The 24,064-nt window shown below is 44.7% G+C and overlaps 1 protein-coding gene across 1 annotated transcript in view; it reads left to right on the forward strand.

The window, feature by feature from the left end:
- LOC126249493 (dynein axonemal heavy chain 5) overlaps positions 1-24,064 on the forward strand; it is an 856,962-nt gene that overhangs the window by 704,097 nt on the left and 128,801 nt on the right. The window contains 3 exon segments of the mRNA XM_049951144.1: positions 6,262-6,452; positions 6,524-6,645; positions 20,921-21,089. Of these exon segments, the coding sequence (XP_049807101.1) occupies positions 6,262-6,452; positions 6,524-6,645; positions 20,921-21,089 (482 nt within the window).

A 24,064-nucleotide genomic window follows, 5' to 3' on the forward strand; every position in this document is an offset into this window, starting at 1 on the left:
AGGTACGAGCATATGGGATTGGTTCCCAAATATGTGAGTGGCTCGAAGACTTCTTAAGTAATAGAACCCAGTACGTTGTCCTCGATGGTGAGTGTTCATCGGAGGAGAGGGTATCATCTGGAGTGCCCCAGGGAAGTGTGGTTGGTCCGCTGTTGTTTTCTATCTACATACATGATCTTTTGGATAGGGTGGATAGCAATGTGCGGTTGTTTGCTGATGATGCTGTGGTGTACGGGAAGGTGTCGTCGTTGAGTGACTGTAGGAGGATACAAGATGACTTCAACAGGATTTGTGATTGGTGAAAAGAATGGCAGCTAACTCTAAATATAGATAAATGTAAATTAATGCAGATGAATAGGAAAAAGAATCCCGTAATTTTTGAATATTCCATTAGTAGTGTAGCGCTTGACACAGTCACGTCGATTAAATATTTGGGCGTAACATTGCAGAGCGATATGAAGTGGGACAAGCATGTATTGGCAGTTGTGAGAAAGGCGGATAGTTGTATTCGGTTCATTGGTAGAATTTTGGGAAGATGTAATTCATCTGTAAAGGAGGCCGCTTATAAAACACTAATATGACCTGTTCTTGAGTACTGTTAGAGCGTTTGGGATCCCTATCAGGTCGGATTTAGGGAGAACATAGAAGCAAATCAGAGGCGGGCTGCTAGATTTGTTACTGGTAGGTTTGATCATCACGCGAGTGTTACGGAAATGCTTCAGGAACACGGGTGGGAGTCTCTGGAGCAAAGGAGGCGTTCTTTTCGTGAAGTGCTACTGAGGAAATTTAGAGAACCAACATTTGAGGCTGACTGCAGTACAATTTTACTGCCGCCACAAAGATAAGATAACAGAGATTAGGGCTCGTACAGAGGCATATAGGCAGTCATTTTTCCCTGGTTCTGTTTGGGAGTGGAACATGATGCTTGTTGCGGTACGAGGTACCCTCCGCCACGCACCGTATGGTGGATTGTGGAGTATGTATGTAGATGTAGATGTAGATGTAGAATATTGCTTAATTCAAACTGCTTCTCCCCAGATCTGAACAGAATTAAAACGAACAGGGAACTTGCCGAGAACGTGAATACATGTGGAGGACCGAACACGATGACAGATTCATTGAACGAAGACCAGGGAGGAATATAATAAATTCATAAAATGTCATCTTTACTCACATACAAAACAATGGATCAAAGTCCATACCTACGATAACACGTTTCGTGGATTAGGCCAATTCAGCAAACTGTGTGCTTTACATCGGCGCACTTCTCCACATGTCCAGAACTCTTTCATTTTAGCCAACATATAAATAAATTCAAGGCAGTTATGTTTCTTGACTTTTAGTGATACAGGGGTTCTCGAAATTTGGAAAGTGAGGCTCTCCGCGAAGCAAAGGTGCTTTTCATGTAACATTTCATTGGAATTCGCTTATGCGCCTAGAAGGAAATCTATGACGCAATGCAAATCATTTCTCTACGTCATTTCTATTAATCAAACCTAGCAAGAGTAACAGTGATTTCCCTAAAAAGCTCCAGGCAAATGCCGGTTCCTCTGAAAGGGCACGGCCGACTTCCTTCCCCGTCCTTCCCTAATCCGACGAGACCGATGACCTCGCTGTTTGGTCTCTTCCCCCAAACAATCCAACACCCCCAACCAAAGAGTAACAAACGAGCGGACAATATTAATGAATGTTCGGACGAGTGTTTTGAAAGGGACGTCTTTCGCAGTTGCATTACATGCTCTTACGATTCTTTAGATGACACTGTCTGTTATTCACCTCTGCCGCCACAGCTTAATTTATGTGGTTGTAATTATCTACCGGGAAATACAGAGTCCATAATATCCCGCTGCTCTTATATTTCAAAATAACATAACATGGAAACTATTAGAGACAGAGCATCATGGTTTTCTGTAAGACGTTTACCAGCGCTCAAAGTTTATTTCTGTTATCCCAGAATTTCGGTACATGACCCACTAGTCGCTCGTAGGACATTGAGGCCGTATTTGAGTTCTGCCCGCGCACGGGTGAGCATTGCAGCATCAACATTTCTTATTCCTTCACTGACTCTTGCACGAACAGTAACAACTTCATTGACTGATGTCGTGTACACGCGATCCTTGACGGAATCCCACAAAAGAGGTATAATGACGCGACAAAGGGAGAGCGTGGGTCCATGCAATACGACCATCAGACCCATCTACCTGTCAGGAAATGAATCATTCAGCACGTCCCGCACGTTCAAACTCCAATGTGGGGGTGTATCATCATTTTGCAAGATGATGGACGGCTGCTGCTCTTCGATCTGTGGTGGAGGTGTTCTACATCTACATACAGGGTGTTTCAAAAATGACCGGTATATTTGAAACGGCAATAAAAACTAAACGAGCAGCGATAGATATACACCGTTTGTTGCAATATGCTTGGGACAACAGTACATTTTCAGGCAGACAAACTTTCGAAATTACAGTAGTTACAATTTTCAACAACAGATGGCGCTGCGGTCTGGGAAACTCTATAGTACGATATTTTCCACATATCCACCATGCGTAGTAATAATATGGAAAAGTCTCTGAATGAAATTACCCGAAACCTTTGACAACGTGTCTGGCGGAATGGCTTCACATGCAGATGAGATGTACTGCTTCAGCTGTTCAATTGTTTCTGGATTCTGGCGGTACACCTGGTCTTTCAAGTGTCCCCACAGAAAGAAGTCACAGGGGTTCATGTCTGGCGAATAGGGAGGCCAATCCACGCCGCCTCCTGTATGTTTCGGATAGCCCAAAGCAATCACACGATCATCGAAATATTCATTCAGGAAATTAAAGACGTCGGCCGTGCGATGTGGCCGGGCACCATCTTGCATAAACCACGAGGTGTTCATTGGAAGACACGGCGGCCCAGACCAGTACTTTTTGAGAATGCAGGGACGATGGGACTGCAACATGGGGCTTTTCGGTTCCCCATATGCGCCAGTTCTGTTTATTGACGAAGCCGTCCAGGTAAAAATAAGCTTCGTCAGTAAACCAAATGCTGCCCACATGCATATCGGCGTCATCAATCCTGTGCACTATATCGTTAGCGAATGTCTCTCGTGCAGCAATGGTAGCGGCGCTGAGGGGTTGCCGCGTTTCAATTTTGTATGGATAGAGGTGTAAACTCTGGCGCATGAGACGATACGTGGACGTTGGCGTCATTTGGACCGCAGCTGCAACACGGCGAACGGAAACCCGAGGCCGCCGTTGGATCACCTGCTGCACTAGCTGCGCGTTGCCCTCTGTGGTTGCCGTACGCGGTCGCCCTACCTTTCCAGCACGTTCATCCGTCACGTTCCCAGTCCGTTGAAATTTTTCAAACAGATCCTTTATTGTATCGCTTTTCGGTCCTTTGGTTACATTAAACCTCCGTTGAAAACTTCGTCTTGTTGCAACAACACTGTGTTCTAGGCGGTGGAATTCCAACACCAGAAAAATCCTCTGTTCTAAGGAATAAACCATGTTGTCTACAGCACACTTGCACGTTGTGAACAGCACACGCTTACAGCAGAAAGACGACGTACAGAATGGCGCACCCACAGACTGCGTTGTCTTCTATATCTTTCACATCACTTGCAGCGCCATCTGTTGTTGAAAATTGTAACTACTGTAATTTCGAAAGTTTGTCCGCCTGAAAATGTACTGTTGTCCCAAGCATATTGCAACAAACGGTGTATTTATATCGCTGCTCGTTTAGTTTTTATTGCCGTTTCAAATATACCGGTCATTTTTGAAACACCCTGTATATACTCCCCTAGCCACCAAGCGGTGTGCGGCGGAGGCACAATTCGAGCCAAAGTTGAGGGGGTTTAGGAAAACCGTGTTTAGCACCCCTGTTTTAGTGGCACTGTTATCCGTGAAAACACCATTTTTATTTCACAGTGCAGGTATTGATTGCGTCTTGCCACTGATATACTTTACATATGAGCATCTCTCTGAGTTTCCCTGCACACTTCGAGACAGAGTTTCGTTGTGGAAACTACTATAAGCACCTCGCATTGAAGTTCGCTTTGAATTTCGGGCTTCCGTGAAACTTAGCCAATCTTGGGGATTTTGCACTGTTTTAAATTTGGCGTTCTTTTTTCGTTGCTTCTGCAACAGTGTTCTCACCCTTTTTGTGTACCATGGAGGAACAGTATCATGACATTTTAATTTATGTGGTATATATCTCTCAATTGCCGTCAACACTATTTCTTTAAATTTAAACCACATCTGGTCTATGCTAGTATAGAACGAATGGAGTGGAGAGTGTCTTTTAGAAAGAAGGCAAGAGAATTTTTATCTGCTTTTCGTTTAAATAGATGTACTTTGCGTTTATTTATTGTGGGTTTGGAAGTTACAGTATTGAATCTCGCTACAACAGCGTTGTGGTCACTAATCCCTGCATCCGTCATGATACTCCCTATTTGCTCAGGATTATTTGTAGCTAATAGGTCAAGTCTGTTTCCGTAACCATTTATACTTCGAGTGGGCTCCTGAATCAATTGTTCAAAGTAATTATCTGAGAAAGCATTCAGTACAATTTCGGACGACGTTTTATGTCTTCGGCCGACTTTAAACATGTATTTTTGCCAAAATAATCTAGGGTAGATTGTAGCCACGTAAAGTCCTACGTAACACTTCACGGACAGTTGATCTTGCAATTCGCGTGATGCACGATGAATTGACATCAGTGGGCTGTGTTGAACTGCAGCTTACACTCTCTCAACGGGTGCTTGAAATATAGGGAAACGTCCACATAGAGGAATTAACACTGTCTTTTTCTTTAAGGTTTTATGGTTGTTTGTGCCGGTGCCCTTCAATACTGGCGACGATAATTCAGCAGTACCATTGTCACAGATTTGAACTCTGCATTCCAAATGACAGATCTGCAGCCATTTTTATGCACTCAAAATCAAGTCCACAACAAAGGACCAAAAAAAAACTTTCACAGACGATAAAGATTTTAAAACAAATCACGTTTCTCTATCTGCAATAGTTTCCAACAGCTGATTTCTTTAAATGTTAGCAGAACTTCACAGGCACCTTGAACTTTAAGACGTTTGACGTTAGTGGTTAATACCGATGACTGATCGCTGATCTTGTAGTCAGATGAAACCAGATCTTTTAGTTTACTTGCGCGTCTTGTGTTATGTTGAGAGTTACCTGACAGTTTTTGCGTTAAGCGCTGATCATCTTCGAGTACAGCATCATTTACTAGCAATTTTCTAAGGTCGTGACCTCCCAGTACATAACTATATTGTCTGCAAACAGCTTCAGATACTTAAAAATGTTGTTTACCAAGTCGTACATATTGTGAAATGTAACAGCCCTGTCACAGCTGTTTAAAATGCCTCCACACTACTTTTGCTTCTAACGATGTCTCTCCAGTAAGAACAACGCACTGGGTTCTGTTCATTTACTGACTCATTTCGCTGGCATGACAATTGAACACAGTGAGTGAATTTCAGGGCCATCGTCGTTCCCCAGAGCTACATTCACGGCTACTTTAAGAAAAATATGCATCATATCTGTCTACACGATTACCGACGTGCCCATATTGTGACCATGAGAATATCGGTCATACTTTTTCTGGGTAAATTGATTAACACGAGTCCACAAATAGTGTGTACTGCGAGACCAAGCCCAGCTGGTAGGCGCCTGCCTACTTTAAAACCATCGTCAACACCAGAGAAATCCATAGACGTTCACTGGTTCTTATTCGTCTGTTTAACCAACTAGGACTTCTGACTTTAATGTAAAGTTGCTACCGAAGCGAACTCGAATAGATAACATATGCATTATTCTCACAGTACCTTTGTAAGATTTCATTGAAGTGCGTTACGCAATCACATATGATATGTCAGGCATCAGACACTAGAGAAAGATAGGCATCAACAATTTAAAATATAGTTTATGCAGCATAATTAAATGTTATTTTTCCACAGAAATCTTTGGGGTCGTGAGTAAATTTCTTTTGCCCCCAGACTATTTTTTCACTTCGTTCATTCTTTCTTTGCTTCAGCTAACACCTGCTTTCCCCGTACATTTTCCTCCTCCTACTCGTACTAAGATTTTCTCACGTACTATCTAAAGCACCTCGTAGCATGTACCACTGGATTTCAACACTTCATCGAGGCTCTCTCACTAATTCTCACATCTGTCGCTCATCTGACCTCTTCTCGTAAAGTCCTCCATATCTTATCCATAATGTGCTAGGTTTTTACTTGCCGTGTATTGTGAAACGCAGGTCCAGCAAGAGCTCTGTGACGGAGGAGCGCATAAACAACATCCTAGCGTACCTGACGCACGAAGTGTGGGTGTTCACGCTGCGCAGCCTCTACGAGAAGCACAAGCCGCTCTTCACCCTCATGTTGGCCATGAAGATAGACTGCCACAAGGGGACCATCTCGCACGACGAATTCAACGCCTTTATCAAAGGTCGCATCTCGTTCTAACACGTTAACGCTGATGATGGGATGCTCCGGGTACATTGTGGTTTCTTCCCACAGGTGGCGCCTCGCTTGACCTGAATGCTGTGGCGCCCAAGCCGTTCCGCTGGATCTTGGACATAACATGGCTGAACTTGGTGGAAATAAGCAATTTGCCAGCTTTTTCTGACATCCTTAGTTTGGTAAGCAACTGCCAGTCCTTTACATAAACGTAAAAGTTACGGGTTTGAATTCGCTGCTAGTACAAGTGTGTAAAGATAAGTGTTCAAAAGGAGTGCATTTAGCACTAAGCAGTAACAACTAATCTATATGTATGGTTTATGTATCTAGATCTCGCATACCTGCTTTTAATTCCTACCATCAAAATTTTACAATAATAGATCATCTCCGTCGCAACACACCATCAATACTACCAAATTAATCAACTGTAATAGCTCAAAATCTCATAAAATAACGCCTAACACTGACAAGGGAACCTCCCCATCGCACCCCCGTCAGATTTAGTTATAAGTTGGCACAGTGGATACGCCTTGAGAAACTGAACACAGATCAGTCTAGAAAACAGGAAGAAGTGGTGTGGAACTATGAAAAAAATAAGCAAAATATACAAACTGAGTAGTTCATGCGAAAGATAAGGAGCACCAAGCACAGTATCGGCTCAGGAGCGCCGTGGTCCCGTGGTTAGCGTGAGCAGCTGCGGAACGAGAGGTCGTTGGTTCAAGTCTTCCCTCAAGTGAAAATTTTAATTTTTTATTTTCAGACAATTATCAAGTTCAGGCACTCACACATAATCAATTTCGCCTTCCAAAATTCCAGGACATGTTCAGATTTGCTTGGACATTTGCAGGATTTGACGGTCTACACACGGAAAAATTTGAAAACGTTAAAAACATACGTTTTGACAGAGCACATGGAAAACTGTGCGACTGTGAAACTGTTGCATTCATTTGTTGCAGTTTATGTGACAAACTCTTATGTTTTCATCACTTTTTTGGGAGTGATTATCACATCCACAAGAAAACCTAAATCGGACAAGGTAGAAGAATATTTTTACCCATTCGCCAAGTGTACGAGTTAGGTGGGTCGACAACATATTCCTGTCATGTGACGCACATGCCGTCACCAGTGTCGTATAGAATACACTCCTGGAAATGGAAAAAAGAACACATTAACACCGGTGTGTCAGACCCACCATACTTGCTCCGGACACTGCGAGAGGGCTGTACAAGCAATGATCACACGCACGGCACAGCGGACACACCAGGAACCGCGGTGTTGGCCGTCGAATGGCGCTAGCTGCGCAGCATTTGTGCACCGCCGCCGTCAGTGTCAGCCAGTTTGCCGTGGCATACGGAGCTCCATCGCAGTCTTTAACACTGGTAGCATGCCGCGACAGCGTGGACGTGAACCGTATGTGCAGTTGACGGACTTTGAGCGAGGCCGTATAGTGGGCATGCGGGAGGCCGGGTGGACGTACCGCCGAATTGCTCAACACGTGGGGCGTGAGATCTCCACAGTACATCGATGTTGTCGCCAGTGGTCGGCGGAAGGTGCACGTGCCTGTCGACCTGGGACCGGACCGCAGCGACGCACGGATGCACGCCAAGACCGTAGGATCCTACGCAGTGCCGTAGGGGACCGCACCGCCACTTCCCAGCAAATTAGGGACACTGTTGCTCCTGGGGTATCGGCGAGGACCATTCGCAACCGTCTCCATGAAGCTGGGCTACGGTCCCGCACACCGTTAGGCCGTCTTCCGCTCACGCCCCAACATCGTGCAGCCCGCCTCCAGTGGTGTCGCGACAGGCGTGAATGGAGGGACGAATGGAGACGTGTCGTCTTCAGCGATGAGAGTCGCTTCTGCCTTGGTGCCAATGATGGTCGTATGCGTGTTTGGCGCCGTGCAGGTGAGCGCCACAATCAGGACTGCATACGACCGAGGCACACAGGGCCAACACCCGGCATCATGGTGTGGGGAGCGATCTCCTACACTGGCCGTACACCACTGGTGATCGTCGAGGGGACACTGAATAGTGCACGGTACATCCAAACCGTCATCGAACCCATCGTTCTACCATTCCTAGACCGGAAAGGGAACTTGCTGTTCCAACACGACAATGCACGTCCGCATGTATCCCGTGCCACCAAACGTGCTCTAGAAGGTGTAAGTCAACTACCCTGGCCAGCAAGATCTCCGGATCTGTCCCCCATTGAGCATGTTTGGGACTGGATGAAGCGTCGTCTCACGCGGTCTGCACGTCCAGCACGAACGCTGGTCCAACTGAGGCGCCAGGTGGAAATGGCATGGCAAGCCGTTCCACAGGACTACATCCAGCATCTCTACGATCGTCTCCATGGGAGAATAGCAGCCTGCATTGCTGCGAAAGGTGGATATACACTGTACTAGTGCCGACATTGTGCATGCTCTGTTGCCTGTGTCTACGTGCCTGTGGTTCTGTCAGTGTGATCATGTGATGTATCTGACCCCAGGAATGTGTCAATTAAGTTTCCCCTTCCTGGGACAATGAATTCACGGTGTTCTTATTTCAATTTCCAGGAGTGTATATCAGACGTGTTTTCCTGTGGAGGAATCGGTTGACCTATGACCTTGCGATCAAATGTTTTCGGTTCCCATTGGAGAGGCACGTCCTTTCGTCTACTAATCGCACGGTTTTGCGCTGCGGTCGCAAAACACAGACACTAAACTTATTACAGTGACCAGAGGCGTCAATGAACGAACGGACAGATCATAACTTTGCGAAAAAAAAAGTAAACATTTCACTAGAGGGAAGACTTGAACCAAGGACCTCTCGTTCCGTAGCTGCTCACGCTAACCACGGGACCACGGCGCTCCTGAGCTCACACTGTCCTTTATGTTGCATATCTTCCGCATAGACTACTCAGTTTGTATATTTTGCTTATTTTTTTCATAGTTCCACACAACTTCTTCCTGTTTTCTCGATTGATCTGTGTTCTGTTTTTCAAGGCCTATCCACTGTGCCAACTTATAACTAAATGTGAGGGGGGTGCGATGGGGAGGTTCCCTTGTGAGGAATAAAATTATGCATCGTTTCTGTGGAGGGGGTAAGAGGATCACAGTCCAAATCTACAGGTTCTATACCACAATTAACTTAAGACTTTGAGAGCTTAAACGCAAATTTCATTCAATGAAAACAGCTTTCGCTGGACTGAATATCATTTTCATTGTGCTATCAGTGTGAAGAAGGTACTGAACAGAATCAGCTGCCCGCATCTCGTGGTCGTGCGGTAGCGTTCTCGCTTCCCACGCCCGGGTTCCCGGGTTCGATTCCCGGCGGGGTCAGGGATTTTCTCTGCCTCGTGATGGCTGGGTGTTGTGTGCTGTCCTTAGGTTAGTTAGGTTTAATTAGTTCTAAGTTCTAGGGGACTGATGACCATAGATGTTAAGTCCCATAGTGCTCAGAGAGAGAATCAGCTGCTCATTTGAAGAAGCGAATGAATACATGTTACTAGCTGAGAGTATCAATGATCACACCACTTTTCACTATAAATTTTATTTTAGTCAATACTCAATTCTGTGGCTAGACCATTTTCGACTTTACTGTTACTATCAAGTCCGCCCCGATAGCTGAGTGGTTGCCGGCACGGTAGCTCAGCGTGTTCGGTCAGAGGGGTAGCTGCCCTCTGTAATAAAAAGACTGAGTTAATGGATCAACGACGAACTTATCGGGTGTCTTATGACGTCCGCTCCGAGCAGATACAACGAACGAAAACGAACAAAATGAGATTTTAAAAAAAGTGGTCAGCGTGACGGATTGCCGTCCTACGGGCCCGGGTTCGATTCCCGGCTGGGTCGGAGATTTTCGCCGCTCAGAGACTGGGTGTTGTGTTGTCTTCATCCTCATTTCATCCCCATCCGGCGCGCAGGTCATCCAATGTGGCGTCGAATGTAATAAGACCTACACCAAGGCGGCCGGACCTGCCCCGCAAGGGGCCTCCCGGACAATGACGCCAAACGCTCATTTCCATTCTGTTACTATCAATAGCCATCCAAAGATAAGATACATTATGCATGTACACTCTGTGATGAAAAGTATCTGGACAGCTATTAATGGAAATTAATGTAAGATGTGTCCATCTTCCGCCTTTATGACAACTTGAACTCCGCTGCAGATACTTTCAATAAGGTGCCTAAATGTCTGTGGAGGCAGTCCATTCTTCCTCAAGAGCTGACGTCAGGGAAAGTACTGATGTTAGGTGTAGGGGGTGTGGAGCAAAACCGATATTCTGACTCATCTCAAGGTGTCCCATTGAGTCCAGTTTGGCACTCTGGGCAAGGCAGTCCATTTTAGACGTGGCAGCTATTTGCTGCCTCACCGACCATCCTTATTTATTAACTCTAACGTTACGTAAAAGAACAAGTGAAGAAAGACAGAAATTATGGTGTAACAATTCTAAATATGTGCACTGTTTAATTTGCAGTTGATTAGTGTAAACCGCATCTTGGTCCGACATTTGGATCAATAGATTTTTGAATTTCAATTGAGTAAACGCATCAGAATTCGCTAGAGTGTGTGATGGCTAGTTCAACCATTGTAGCGTGGGTGCTACCAGCGCCTGGTGAAAATGCAAGTCATCCATGGTAGATCCAGAGCGAAGTATTTGTAGTGTACTGGAGTCTTGGTGCAGGAATACTCCACAGGAAACTAAAAGTAAGAGGCATTTTTCGGGGGCAGACACTCCTTAGCAAACAGTGGTTGGGCTCGTCTCCAACCCTGAAGGGTGTCAAAGCAAAGTGTACTCTACAACAAAATGTAGTCCACTTAGAAAAATACATTTTGCTGGATGTATACCATCGCAAAATTATTTCAAAAGAGAGTTCGCATGGGAGCAACAAGGGTGTAGCATAATAATTTCAGAATGGCATGCATTAGGAGAAGTGAAGTGTCTGAAATCACAGTCAGCTAAAATGTTATAAATGCAGAGCACAGGCGATATATACAGGGTGATTCAAAAAGAATACCACAACTTTAGGACTTTAAAACTCTGCAACGACAAAAGGCAGAGCTAAGAACTACCTGTCGGCGAATTAAGGGAGCTATAAAGTTTCATTTAGTTGTACATTTGTTCGCTTGAGGCGCTGTTGACTAGGCGTCAGCGTCAGTTGATGCTAAGATGGCGACCGCTCAACAGAAAGCTTTTTACTGTAACTGGACTACAGTATCTGGAGATGTTAGAGAATTGGCTGTTCCCTCAGCTCGAACAAGAAGCACAACAATTCATATTTCAGCAGAATGGAGCGCCACCACATTGGCACTTATCTGTCCGTAACTACCTGAACGTCAACTACCCGAGGCGATGGATCGGCCGCCAGGCAGCCCGTGACAGAGCACTTCATCACTGGCCTCCAAGAAGCCCTGATCTTACCCCCTGCGATTTTTTCTTATGGGGGTATGTTAAGGATATGGTGTTTCGGGCACCTCTCCCAGCCACCATTGATGATTTGAAACGAGAAATAACAGCAGCTATCCAAACTGTTACGCCTGATATGCTACAGAGAGTGTGGAACGAGTTGGAGTATCGGGTTGATATTGCTCGAGTGTCTGGAGGGGGCCATATTGAACATCTCTGAACTTGTTTTTGAGTGAAAAAAAAACCTTTTTAAATACTCTTTGTAATGATGTATAACAGAAGGTTATATTATGTTTCTTTCATTAAATACACGTTTTTAAAGTTGTGGTATTCTTTTTGAATCACCCTGTATATTACTGTAATAATCCATACAGCCTTAGACGTTGACAGCTCTGATGAAGAAAGTTTATGTCGTGTCGTTACGTTATTTCTCACCTTGCTGATGGTAATAGGACGAGCCTTATTACCTTGGTGTGAACTTTCACAGATTTGAAACTTCCTGGCAGATTAAAACTGTGTGCCCGACCGAGACTCGAACTCGGGACCTTTGCCTTTCGCGGGCAAGTGCTCTACCATCTGAGCTACCGAAGCACGACTCACGCCCGGTCCTCACAGCTTCGGTAGCTCAGATGGTAGAGCACTTGCCCGCGAAAGGCAAAGGTCCCGAGTTCGAGTCTCGGTCAGGCACACAGTTTTAATCTGCCAGGAAGTTTCATATCAGCGCACACTCCCCTGCAGAGTGAAAATCTCATTCTGGAAACATACCCCAGGCTGTGGCTAAGCCATGTCTCCGCAGTATCCTTTCTTTCAGGAGTGCTAGTTCTGCAAGGTTCGCAGATGAGCTTCTGTAAAGTTTGGAAGGTAGGAGACGAGATACTGGCAGAAGTAAAGCTGTGAGGACCGGGCGTGAGTCGTGCTTCGGTATCTCAGATGGTAGAGCACTTGCCCGCGAAAGGCAAAGGTCCCGAGTTCGAGTCTCGGTCGGGCACACAGTTTTAATCTGCCAGGAAGTTTCATATCAGCGCACACTCCGCTGCAGAGTGAAAATCTCATTCTTTCACAGAGTTGTTTTAAATAGTCGCTGATAAGCTCTCAGTGCTGACTGTGGCTGTAATTTCTTTTTTTTTTTTTTTTAATATTGCGTGCCTTAGTGTAAAGCGCATTCAGAACTAGCCTGACGTTTCTTTTGCAGAGTCCCGTGTGGTGGCAGTGTTATTGTGATTCGGAGGGAGTCACTAAAGAGGTAAATTTTAGGGTGTCTAGTATCAATGGGAGTTAGCAGCTACAGTATAAGCCCCGTAAAATCTGGTGCGTGGCTACGGTATCTTTGTGTCTGTATTGTTGCTGCTGTACACTGAAGTAATCGGACGACATAGAGCCTCGACAAAATAGTGCGTTTTTACGAGAGTGGCATGTTAGTTATTTGATGGTGTATGAACCTCTTCCTGAGTTGTTTTTGGTAGTGCGAAAAGTAACTATGCCACACAATTGAGAGTGTAGTGTCAGAATAACTGTGTACCAAGTAAGGTCAGATAGGTTTCAACAGGCGGAGGACGTGCGGATTGACAAAAAGTGACCAGAATCTTCAGGTAGGTCTCTGCCGTCACTCGAGTACACACTCCTGTTATTACAATCCTCTAGGCTGCAGTCAATTTGTTTCAGACTAGTTTTTATCATCTGCCTCCCATTCGTTCGAAATCTATGCACTATTTATCAATGGATGTAGAGTTTTGACGTTGTAGAATTGTGCATAGTGATGCCGGTAGATGGTATTTGCTGTATAAGCAATGAGGATAATAAGTTTTGCAGCGAAGTCTCCAACCAGTAAGGGTTTTTAAAAAAGCCGCAATGAGTGAGCACAGGAGGAGGTTGGCTAAATCTATTAAAGTCAGAAAAGGAGAGTTACGACAGTTAATTCACCCTCACCGACGGCACTTAATACTGCTGGTCGATCGTAAAATTGTTGACAGGGTGAGCCCGCGTGGAACTAGTGGCAGGAGGCAGGCGCTGCTGGTAGTAGGTGTTGTAGTTCTGTGAACGCGCAGCAGGACAGCCTACACCACATGCTGATGAAGCGTCAGCAAGCAATGAGACATTGCAAGCTAAGTTCTCAATAAATTTTGCAGCTGCTGGGCACTCTTGTAAAACTTCAGAATAGAATGGCTGACAGTAGGTGTCCTGGAGATTCTACGTCACAAGGTGACGCAGAGGATCATATTGATATGGACAGAATTAAAATGGAAATTAGCAGTACTGAAATTTTCAGTCCAGATATGCATTCTACTCTTGTACAACATTACTATAGAACTGCTGGAGAATCCCCTAGTGTTGTTTCAGTAGCTCAAGTTAAAATGGAACCAAATGTGTGATACAGTACCAGGTGGTATTGATCATACTTGTGTCATGACAGAATCAGTAGAGGAGAAACTGTCTCCGCTCGTCAAACTTCATGGACAAAATGTTTTGATGTTGTCTTTAGTTGATACCGTAATTTCAAGTCCAGACTGAAAAAAAAAAGACAATGAAAAGATAAGAACGGAAATCAGTAACGTAAATTCCAGTAATATGCGAACCCATTTTTAAAAAGAAACTCATACCCTGAAATTGGACGGTAAAAAAGGCAGAGAAAACCAGTTCGCTGACTACAGATTACATTTTGATGAGAACATTAATTCACTCTTCAAAACCATTACTTCAAGGATAGCGTCGGAATTCAGTACCACGCAAAAGCTGTAAAACATGTGCAAAACAATCTGAGCGACAGATCGAGAAATATTTGGAAGGGAATGAAAATGTTAATCGCACTTCCACTGAACAGACAGAGTTAAAGCAAGCCATGCACGAGGAGGATGTGTGCAAACAGTTGCCTAATACACTGAGGCGCCAAAGAAACTAATATAGGCATGCCTATACAAATACAGATTGAGTCCCATAGTGCTCAGAGCCATTTTATACAAATACAGACATATGTAAACAGGCAGAATACGGCGCTGCGGTCGGCAACGTCAATATAAGACAACAAGTGTCTGCTGCACTTGTTAGATCAGTTACTGCTGCTGCAATGGTAGGCTTTCAAGATCTAAGTGCCTCTGAACGTGGTGTTATAGTCGGCGCACGAGAGATGGAACACATCATCTCCGAGATAGCGGTGAAGTGGGGATTTTCCCGTACGACCATTTCAAGAGTGTACCGTAAATATCAACAATCCAGTAAAACATCAAATCTCTGAGGTCGCTGTGACCGGAAAATATCCTGCAAGTACGGGACCAACGATGACAGAAGAGAATCGTTCAACGTGACAGAAGTGCAACTCTTCCGCAAATTGCTGCATATTTCAATGCTGGACCATCAAGAAGTGTCAGCGTGCGAACCATTCAACGAAAGAATCATCAATATGGGCTTTCGGAGCCGAAGGCTCACTCGTGTACCCTTGATGACAGCACGGCACAAAGCTTTACGTCTCGCCTGGGCCCGTCAACACCGACATTGGACTGTAGGAGACTGGAAACATGTTGCCTGGCCAGACGAGTCTCGTTTCAAATTGTTTAGAGCGGATGGACGTGTACGGGTATGGAGACAACCTCATGAATCCGAGGACCCTGCATGTCAGCGGGGGACTGTTCAAGCTGGTGAAGGCTCTGTAATGGTGTGGGCCGTGTGCAGTTGGAGTGATATGGGACCCCTGATACGTCTAGATACGACTCTGACAGGTGACACGTACGTAAGCATCTTGTATGATCACCTGCATCGATTCATGTCCATTATGCAGTCCGACGGACTTGGAAAATTCCAGCAGGACAATGCGACACCCCACACGTCCAGATTTCCTACCGAGTGGCTCCAGGAACACTCTTCTGAGTTTAAACACTTCCGCTGGCCACCAAACTCCTCAGACATGAACATTATTGAGCGTATCTGGGATGCCTTGCAACATGCTGTTCAGAAAAGATCTCCACCCACTCTTACTCTTATGGATTTATGGACAGCACTGGAGGGTTCATGGTGTCAGTTCCCTACAGCACTACTTCAGGCTTTAGTGGAATGAATGTTACGTCGTGTCGCGGCACTTACGCGCGTTCGCGAGGACCCTACACCATATTAGGCAGGTGTACCAGTTTCTTTGGCTCTTCAGTGTATAAGCCATATGATCATGCAAGACCAGTGTACGAATATTAGTAATCATGTAGCAACGACGAATTTCATGCTGGTCGCTGAGCGAAAAGGACGTGAGTCATTTCAGAAGGTACAGCTTGCACGCAATAATGTTACTAATGAGAAATTGTCAAAACTGACCAAGAAATTATAATGCTGTCTCAGCGTGTAGTATAACATTCACCCGTTACCTCATTGGATGCTGCCTTTATAAGTAGCCATAAATTTAATTATTTTTACCTGCAGGGTATGTTGCACCCGAAGTTGTTCATACAAGAATTTATGGATGTGCTGCCGGCATTTTGATCAGTGCAAAAGCAAAGTTCTTTTATAGTGGGAAATTTGAAAGGGAACGCAGTTTGCTGGGTGAACGAAATTTCAAATAACTGTACAAATTTAAAAGAGTAACTTTCTGAAGGAGTATTGGTTTTAATACGTTTAGAGGAAATTGTTGGTTGATTTCTGGAGGCGAGGAAGATACCAGTCAAATCACAGCACAATGAACGGTTTTTATGAGCACTGATGGAAATGGCTTATCATGTTGATGGGGAATTGCTGCAGAGTTGCTTGCGGTGGGTACTAAGTGAGTGTTGTTCTAAATTTATAGGGAGTTGACTATAGTGCTGGGAGACAATTACAAAAATTACATAAAGTTACTCGAAAAGGCTGGACGTTTACATGACCATGATGGTAGAAATAGCAGAACTCAACCAAGACAAGATGTCGGTAGGCTGGTGCGTATGATATGTGGCTAAGGGGGCTGGTGAAACTAACTTAATACGGAATGTAAAGGAATCCATTGCTAGGGTGCATAACATGGCAGTCCCTCACACACCCCACGAACAATTAAACTAAATATTTGTCAGCACGGGATCAGCTAGAGGCAAGGGGTGTGAGGTCCCAAACTTTATGGTAAATCTGGCAGTAGGAAACACCTCCAAAATAGTGGTGCCCTTAGTAAAAGCAAAGGGCAAATATGTAGGTGGTTTGGAAGTTCAGTACGCGAAAGAACTGGATGCAGGGAAGAGATGAGATCAATTTATGTACCAAGGCTTAGAATAGAGAGAGAGGGATATTCTGATAAGACAAGCAACAATCTGGTTGAGCAGCAAAAGCAGAACAGGGATGAGATAGTGGCTAGAATCAATCGGATGAATATGTTGTCAGAGAAACAAAAAATAAGAATTAGAGGAATAGTGTGGTATTCTCTGGTTCTCCAGGAGTAATGAAAGAGTTTGCGTGTAGGTTACTATACAGTTGCATCAAAGTTTGCACCAAAAATCTGTCCAGTCCCATCTGTACAAAGGGAAGCGACACAGAAAGGGTTGAACCGGTTATGCCACACCTTTTGTTATCAGAGAAACACGACCTGGGAGAACTTTATTCTGCGTTTCAAGACATCAGTAACAACCTTTGGTTTTGCACCATCTGAATTAATATTTGGTAGAAAGTCTATGAATATCATTGGTGAGGAAGTCACTTTCCAGGAAGGCAAGTACTAACTCGGGATGAGATACAGAAATTGCGAAAGGTGCGAAATCGCCAAAAGCAAAGGAGGTAAAGAAAGGCTTGATTGCAAGGATAAGCCTACCATATTCCAATCTAAAGATCTGGTGCTAGTGAAAACAAATAATCGATTGAGGTGTCCGAGGAAATTAAGAATTAGTTGTTAGTTTACCACGGTCCTTACCTAGCAGAAAGTTCTTTGCATATCAGTGCCTAGCATTTAGTGTACCCCAAATCCAAATGATTTTTGGGTTAAAAATGTGCTAGACTTAAAGAGGAATGTTCAGTAAAGGGAGAAAAGGTATAGGAGATTTCTTTGTCTTTGAGAAGCTTCACAGTTGGGTGACTGCATGCACTCGAGCTTTGTAGAGCAATTCTACTTTTCCTTGTTATACTCTCTTCCTTTTTATATTATTTTCCTTTTATTGGCTTTCTGGATATTTCATTTCTGAATTTCGTTATTTGAGGTATAGTTATTTAGTTAGTTTCATTTTCTATGAATCATTAGGATGAATAACTGTAATGATGTGCAATGAGTTATCTTATATTCAAATAAAAAATTAATTTTTAAATATGGCTACGTGATGATCATTTACAAGGGTTCTTTTTGTGTATACAGATGTGAGTTAGTAATTCCTACCCACCATCTTTTACGTATAACAATAGTAATAATTGTTCTACAGAATAGAAGGAGATGTCAAGGACAAACTTTTTCAGTTTGTTTTCAAATTTCACTTTGCTGTCTATTGGACAATTTATATCACTGGGTAAGTGATCAAAATATTTTCTTTTACGTATAACAATAGCAATAATTGTTCTACAGAATAGAAGGAGATGTCAAGGACAAACTTTTTCAGTTTGTTTTCAAATTTCACTTTGCTTTCTATTGGACAATTTATATCACTGGGTAAGTGATCAAAATATTTTCTTGCTGCGATGTGATAAAGACAAACTTAATGTGGAGAAAAGAACGTCATCATTGTTCGTTTTGATTGTTACATTTGAACTACAGTGGATTATTTAGAACAAACTTCATGAGGGAATAAGTGTACTGTGAAGGATGTGTTAGAATGTCCAACTCCTTAAACAGATGTCTTACTAGATGGTCATTGGGTGAGCACCGCATATTATTCATAAAGCACATTTTTGAGCAATGAAAACTCCCTTTCTTAAAGACGATTTACCCCAGCACATTATTCCATGACACTACTGAATGAAAATATGCTAAATGTGACAGATTACTGATTTGTCTCTCCCCATGATTTGGAATGATTTGAATCACGCTTACACCACTTGGGGGTGTAATCAGGATTGGAAAATTATGTGGGCTTGTAATTAACATACAGTAATCACTGGGATTACATGGTGAGAATTTCCCTAGAGCTCTCTCAGAGGAGAAGAGAAAATGCTGAGCTAATGAAACTAAACCACTTGGCGTCTGCTGTAGTCGGCTGCTCTGAAAAGAAGAGAGACGTTTTCTGGTCGTCGCTCCAAAACCGTCAGGCGATCCAGCGGCGTGATTTGATTGTCAGAGCGGCTTTGCTGATGACAGGTAGGCCTGTTCTCACGTGAATCGGTCAATTATTGTTGTATCACGGTCGCAGGTTCGAATCCTGCCTCGGGCATGGATGTGTGTCATGTCCTTAGGTTAGTTAGGTTTAAGTAGTTCTAAGTTCTAGGGGACTGATGACCTCAGTAGTTAAGTCCCATAGTGCTCAGAGCCATTTGAACCATTTTTTTGTTGTATCAGTGGAAATGAGACAAGCGAAAAAGTGGTTTCTTTGTAAAATTAAAATAATAAAAATTTATTGCCGTCTTTCTGCTCAAGGTATCTGCATTTTGTGAATATAAGTACCACCGAAAGTAATGGATGCCAAAAACAAGTGCCAGAAGGTCCTTTTCTGTGGTGCTGTAGTTTTGCTCAGCTTGATCCAGCTGGTGTGATGCGTGACCAATTGGTTTTTCTTTATTGTATTTGAATCAAAATGCAGCACACAGTGATGTTGCTAGCATCACACAACAAAATAAAAGGTAGTGCAAAATCGGGATAAGTCAAAACATGTGAACTTGTAAAAATTTCTTTCAGTTTTAACATAGCACTCTGGCGATCCACTGTCCAAACAAAAGTAGACCCCTTCTTTAGCAGTTTCGTGAGAGGTTTTACAGTGACTGCAAAGTTCTCCATGAAACGTCGACAATAGCTTATTAACCAGAGAAATGTTACCAATTCTTTAACGTTCGTTGGCACTGGAAAATCGTTCCCTGCACCTTTTAATCCTGGGTCTGGTCTTGTACCATCTGCCGAAATTATGTGGCATAGATAGTGCACTTGTGATTTCAAAAATCTAATTTCAAACTTAAATTGGCATCACTAACACGAGTTATTACGTATTCCAGTCGCTCTGCATGTTTTCTTATCATACTTGGAAAGACAGTTATGCCATCCTGGAATACTAGGCATATGGTCAGCTTTATACATCGTAAAGGTAAAACAGCAAGACGTTGAAATGTGGTAGTGGCGTTTTAGAGGCCAAATGGCACGCTTAGTTATTCGTAATGCCCAGAGGGCCAAAGAAAGCTGTCTTTTCCAAATCTTTCGTAGCTAGAGGAATTTGATAGAAGTCAGAGCACATGTGTAAGTTTCTGAGGAATTCGCATTTGCCAAGGTGATCCAAAGCGTAACATATCCTAAGATGGGGGCAAATATCAAGCCTTTTTTCCATTACTGGTTCTCTAGGAGACTACCATAAAGTGATCTGCAGAACTTCTCTCCAAGTGATGTGGCGCAGTAACCACCTACTGGATTCGTATTCCGGAGGTGCCGCATCAGATTCTCGTCCAGCGATATTTTAGTTTTACGATGTTTTTTTTCACTTCATATCTTAAGACAAACACCACGAGGGTTCTTCCCCTCTCTGTGCTTTCCAATACCAACTTGCGCTCGTCTTTAAGGGCCTCCTAGTTGACTGTAAGTTAAACACAAAACTTCCGCCCTTCCTCAAACATTTCTCCGCGGAATCCCAGAAAGACACTGCACACCAACCATCCACTGGAATATCCTAAACCGGGTCTTCGTCGGTCACTTGAAGAACTGCGTAGCAACGAAAAATCTCGTACAATATTCGTTAATACAAAATTTATCGTACATAACAGGATATTTGTTACGTGCATGTAATCATTTGTGCCAATAAATCAGTAAAAGAAACTGATTACAGTACTTTGAAAATAAAGACGCAATTCTCTCCAGTATTTCCTCATCGCCTTACCGTTTCAGAATAAATGGTATTCTTAATATGTTGTCACATTGGGCCATGCATATGTAATAGGAATAAACATACCAAATACTGCTACTAAGTCCGAGAATAACATTTCTAGTACTAAATTACAGAGTCGTTGTTCTATTTGCAGATAGAAGAAAACGAACGTGAATGGCGTGTGTGGTACGAGAAAGAGAAGCCAGAGGAGGAGGATATACCCTGCGGTTACCAACGAAGTCTGGACGTCTTCCGGAAGCTCCTCCTAATACGCTCCTGGAGCCCAGATCGCACGCTCTCTCAGGCTCGCAAATACGTCATGGGCAAGTATTTTCCATCTTATATAACTTTTTATGTAATTATGTGTATAACTTCCTGACACAGTGAAACCATCTACGAGACTGATATACACTCCTGGAAATAGAAATAAGAACACCGTGAATTCATTGTCCCAGGAAGGGGAAACTTTATTGACACATTCCTGGGGTCAGATACATCACATGATCACACTGACAGAACCACAGGCACATAGACACAGGCAACAGAGCATGCACAATGTCGGCACTAGTACAGTGTATATCCACCTTTCGCAGCAATGCAGGCTGCTATTCTCCCATGGAGACGATCGTAGAGATGCTGGATGTAGTCCTGTGGAACGGCTTGCCATGCCATTTCCACCTGGCGCCTCAGTTGGACCAGCGTTCGTGCTGGACGTGCAGACCGCGTGAGACGACGCTTCATCCAGTCCCAAACATGCTCAATGGGGGACAGATCCGGAGATCTTGCTGGCCAGGGTAGTTGACTTACACCTTCTAGAGCACGTTGGGTGGCACGGGATACATGCGGACGTGCATTGTCCTGTTGGAACAGCAAGTTCCCTTGCCGGTCTAGGAATGGTAGAACGATGGGTTCGATGACGGTTTGGATGTACCGTGCACTATTCAGTGTCCCCTCGACGATCACCAGTGGTGTACGGCCAGTGTAGGAGATCGCTCCCCACACCATGATGCCGGGTGTTGGCCCTGTGTGCCTCGGTCGTATGCAGTCCTGATTGTGGCGCTCACCTGCACGGCGCCAAACACGCATACGACCATCATTAGCACCAAGGCAGAAGCGACTCTCATCGCTGAAGACGACACGTCTCCATTCGTCCCTCCATTCACGCCTGTCGCGACACCACTGGAGGCGGGCTGCAAGATGTTGGGGCGTGAGCGGAAGACGGCCTAACGGTGTGCGGGACCGTAGCCCAGCTTCATGGAGACGGTTGCGAATGGTCCTCGCCGATACCCCAGGAGCAACAGTGTCCCTAATTTGCTGGGAAGTGGCGGTGCGGTCCCCTACGGTACTGCGTAGGATCCTACGGTCTTGGCGTGCATCCGTGCGTCGCTGCGGTCCGGTCCCAGGTCGACGGGCACGTGCACCTTCCGCCGACCACTGGAGACAACATCGATGTACTGTGGAGACCTCACGCCCCACGTGTTGAGCAATTCGGCGGTACGTCCACCCGGCCTCCCGCATGCCCACTATAAGCCCTCGCTCAAAGTCCGTCAACTGCACATACGGTTCACGTCCACGCTGTCGCGGCATGCTACCAGTGTTAAAGACTGCGATGGAGCTCCGTATGCCACGGCAAACTGGCTGACACTGACGGCGGCGGTGCACAAATGCTGCGCAGCTAGCGCCATTCGACGGCCAACACCGCGGTTCCTGGTGTGTCCGCTGTGCCGTGCGTGTGATCATTGCTTGTACAGCCCTCTCGCAGTGTCCGTAGCAAGTATGGTGGATCTGACACACCGGTGTCAATGTGTTCTTTTTTCCATTTCCAGGAGTGTACAATCCCAGACAGTTGTCTTCCCGTGGCAGTTACCTTAACGTCGTGTCACGACCTGCCTTGCGTATTCGTATCTCCAACATACTTTTCAGACTCCGCAGAGATTCTTCTGCATACCGTGCGTGACTAGCACCCTCGGGAGAAAGGTCATGTCTTGTAAGTTGTGTCCTGAATGAATTTCTCACTCTGCAGTGGCGTGTACACCACTCTGAAACTATTTGCTAGACTAAAACTGTGGGCAGAACTGGAACTACGTTGCAGAACATTACCCTTCGCGGACAATGCTCGCACCAATGGTGCTATCCAAGTGTACGCTATCGATTACTAAAGCGTCAGTTATGTGTATCTGTTATGTTTTGTAAACTTATGGTAAATGCTATGAACTTATTTCACCAACCTAATACAAATATTTCATATACATCTTAACAATTTGCCTTCGCTACTTGGCATGAATTGACACACACTTTAGGTGCATAACATGTTAGTAAATTTTAGTTCACGCGAAATAATGTGCGTAACAAGACATCAAGGAACTATTAGTTTAGGTAATCCAAAATAAATCTGTAAAGTCTGTAATGGCCAAGTGAAGACCGTGTTAAGAGAAACAAGGTGTGCACGAAATAAAAGGGGCACTGAGGAGTAGGCTAGGTTTGGAGTCTTAAGAATAGCTTACAGAGAGAGACAGAGAGAGGGAGGGAGGGAGGCAGAGGGACGGGGACAGGCGGAAGCAGAGAGGAGCAAGAAGTACTTGATATGATCTAAAACTACTTAAAATACAGCTGGTAAAGTGTTATGTCCGCACTATAACACAACAAATATTCCGTGATAACCAAATTTATTTGACCTTCTGTCACTCAAAGCAAAACTTAAGTTCGACTACACAACACTTCGCTGGCTGTAACGCCAAGGAGAAATCAGAGTCACTAGTAGAGAATACAAGTCCAAACCACTGCCAACCAGTCGATACCAACGCGTCGCAGGTTTCCAGCCAGGGAGGCCACAGTACGGTTCGGTCGTCGTGAATCCAGCAGCCGGGTAGTAACACAGTCATCGGCGAAGATTGAACTGGTTAAACGGGCTCAGGGAGTTCGCTTAAATCCGCAGGTCCGGCCAATCAGAGTGTTGGTAGATGGCGCCCTTATACGATTGCTGACTCTGGTGGCAAGGGCAGCGCCGCCAGGGTAATCCGTATCGATAGTGGTGTGTACGCTGCCGCTAACCCCGCGAAGACGCGTTCACTTGCGCCAGTAGTCGACATCGTGTGCGGCGCCAGCGGTACTCGCTGTGTGCCGCGCGTGTTGTAGCACGCCGCGCCGAGTTGACGGCTGCTGTGCGGCGGCCGATACGACATAAAGTAATCCGGAAAAGAACAGTTTCTACGAGATTACGGGAAATTTGAGGGATCGCATTGCTTATCAGCACCCGCCCGGATAGCCGTGCGTGTAAAAGCGCCGCTTCCGGGACATG

The sequence above is a fragment of the Schistocerca nitens genome, chromosome 3 (assembly GCF_023898315.1).
Source record: "Schistocerca nitens isolate TAMUIC-IGC-003100 chromosome 3, iqSchNite1.1, whole genome shotgun sequence".
Lineage (NCBI taxonomy): Eukaryota > Metazoa > Arthropoda > Insecta > Orthoptera > Acrididae > Schistocerca > Schistocerca nitens.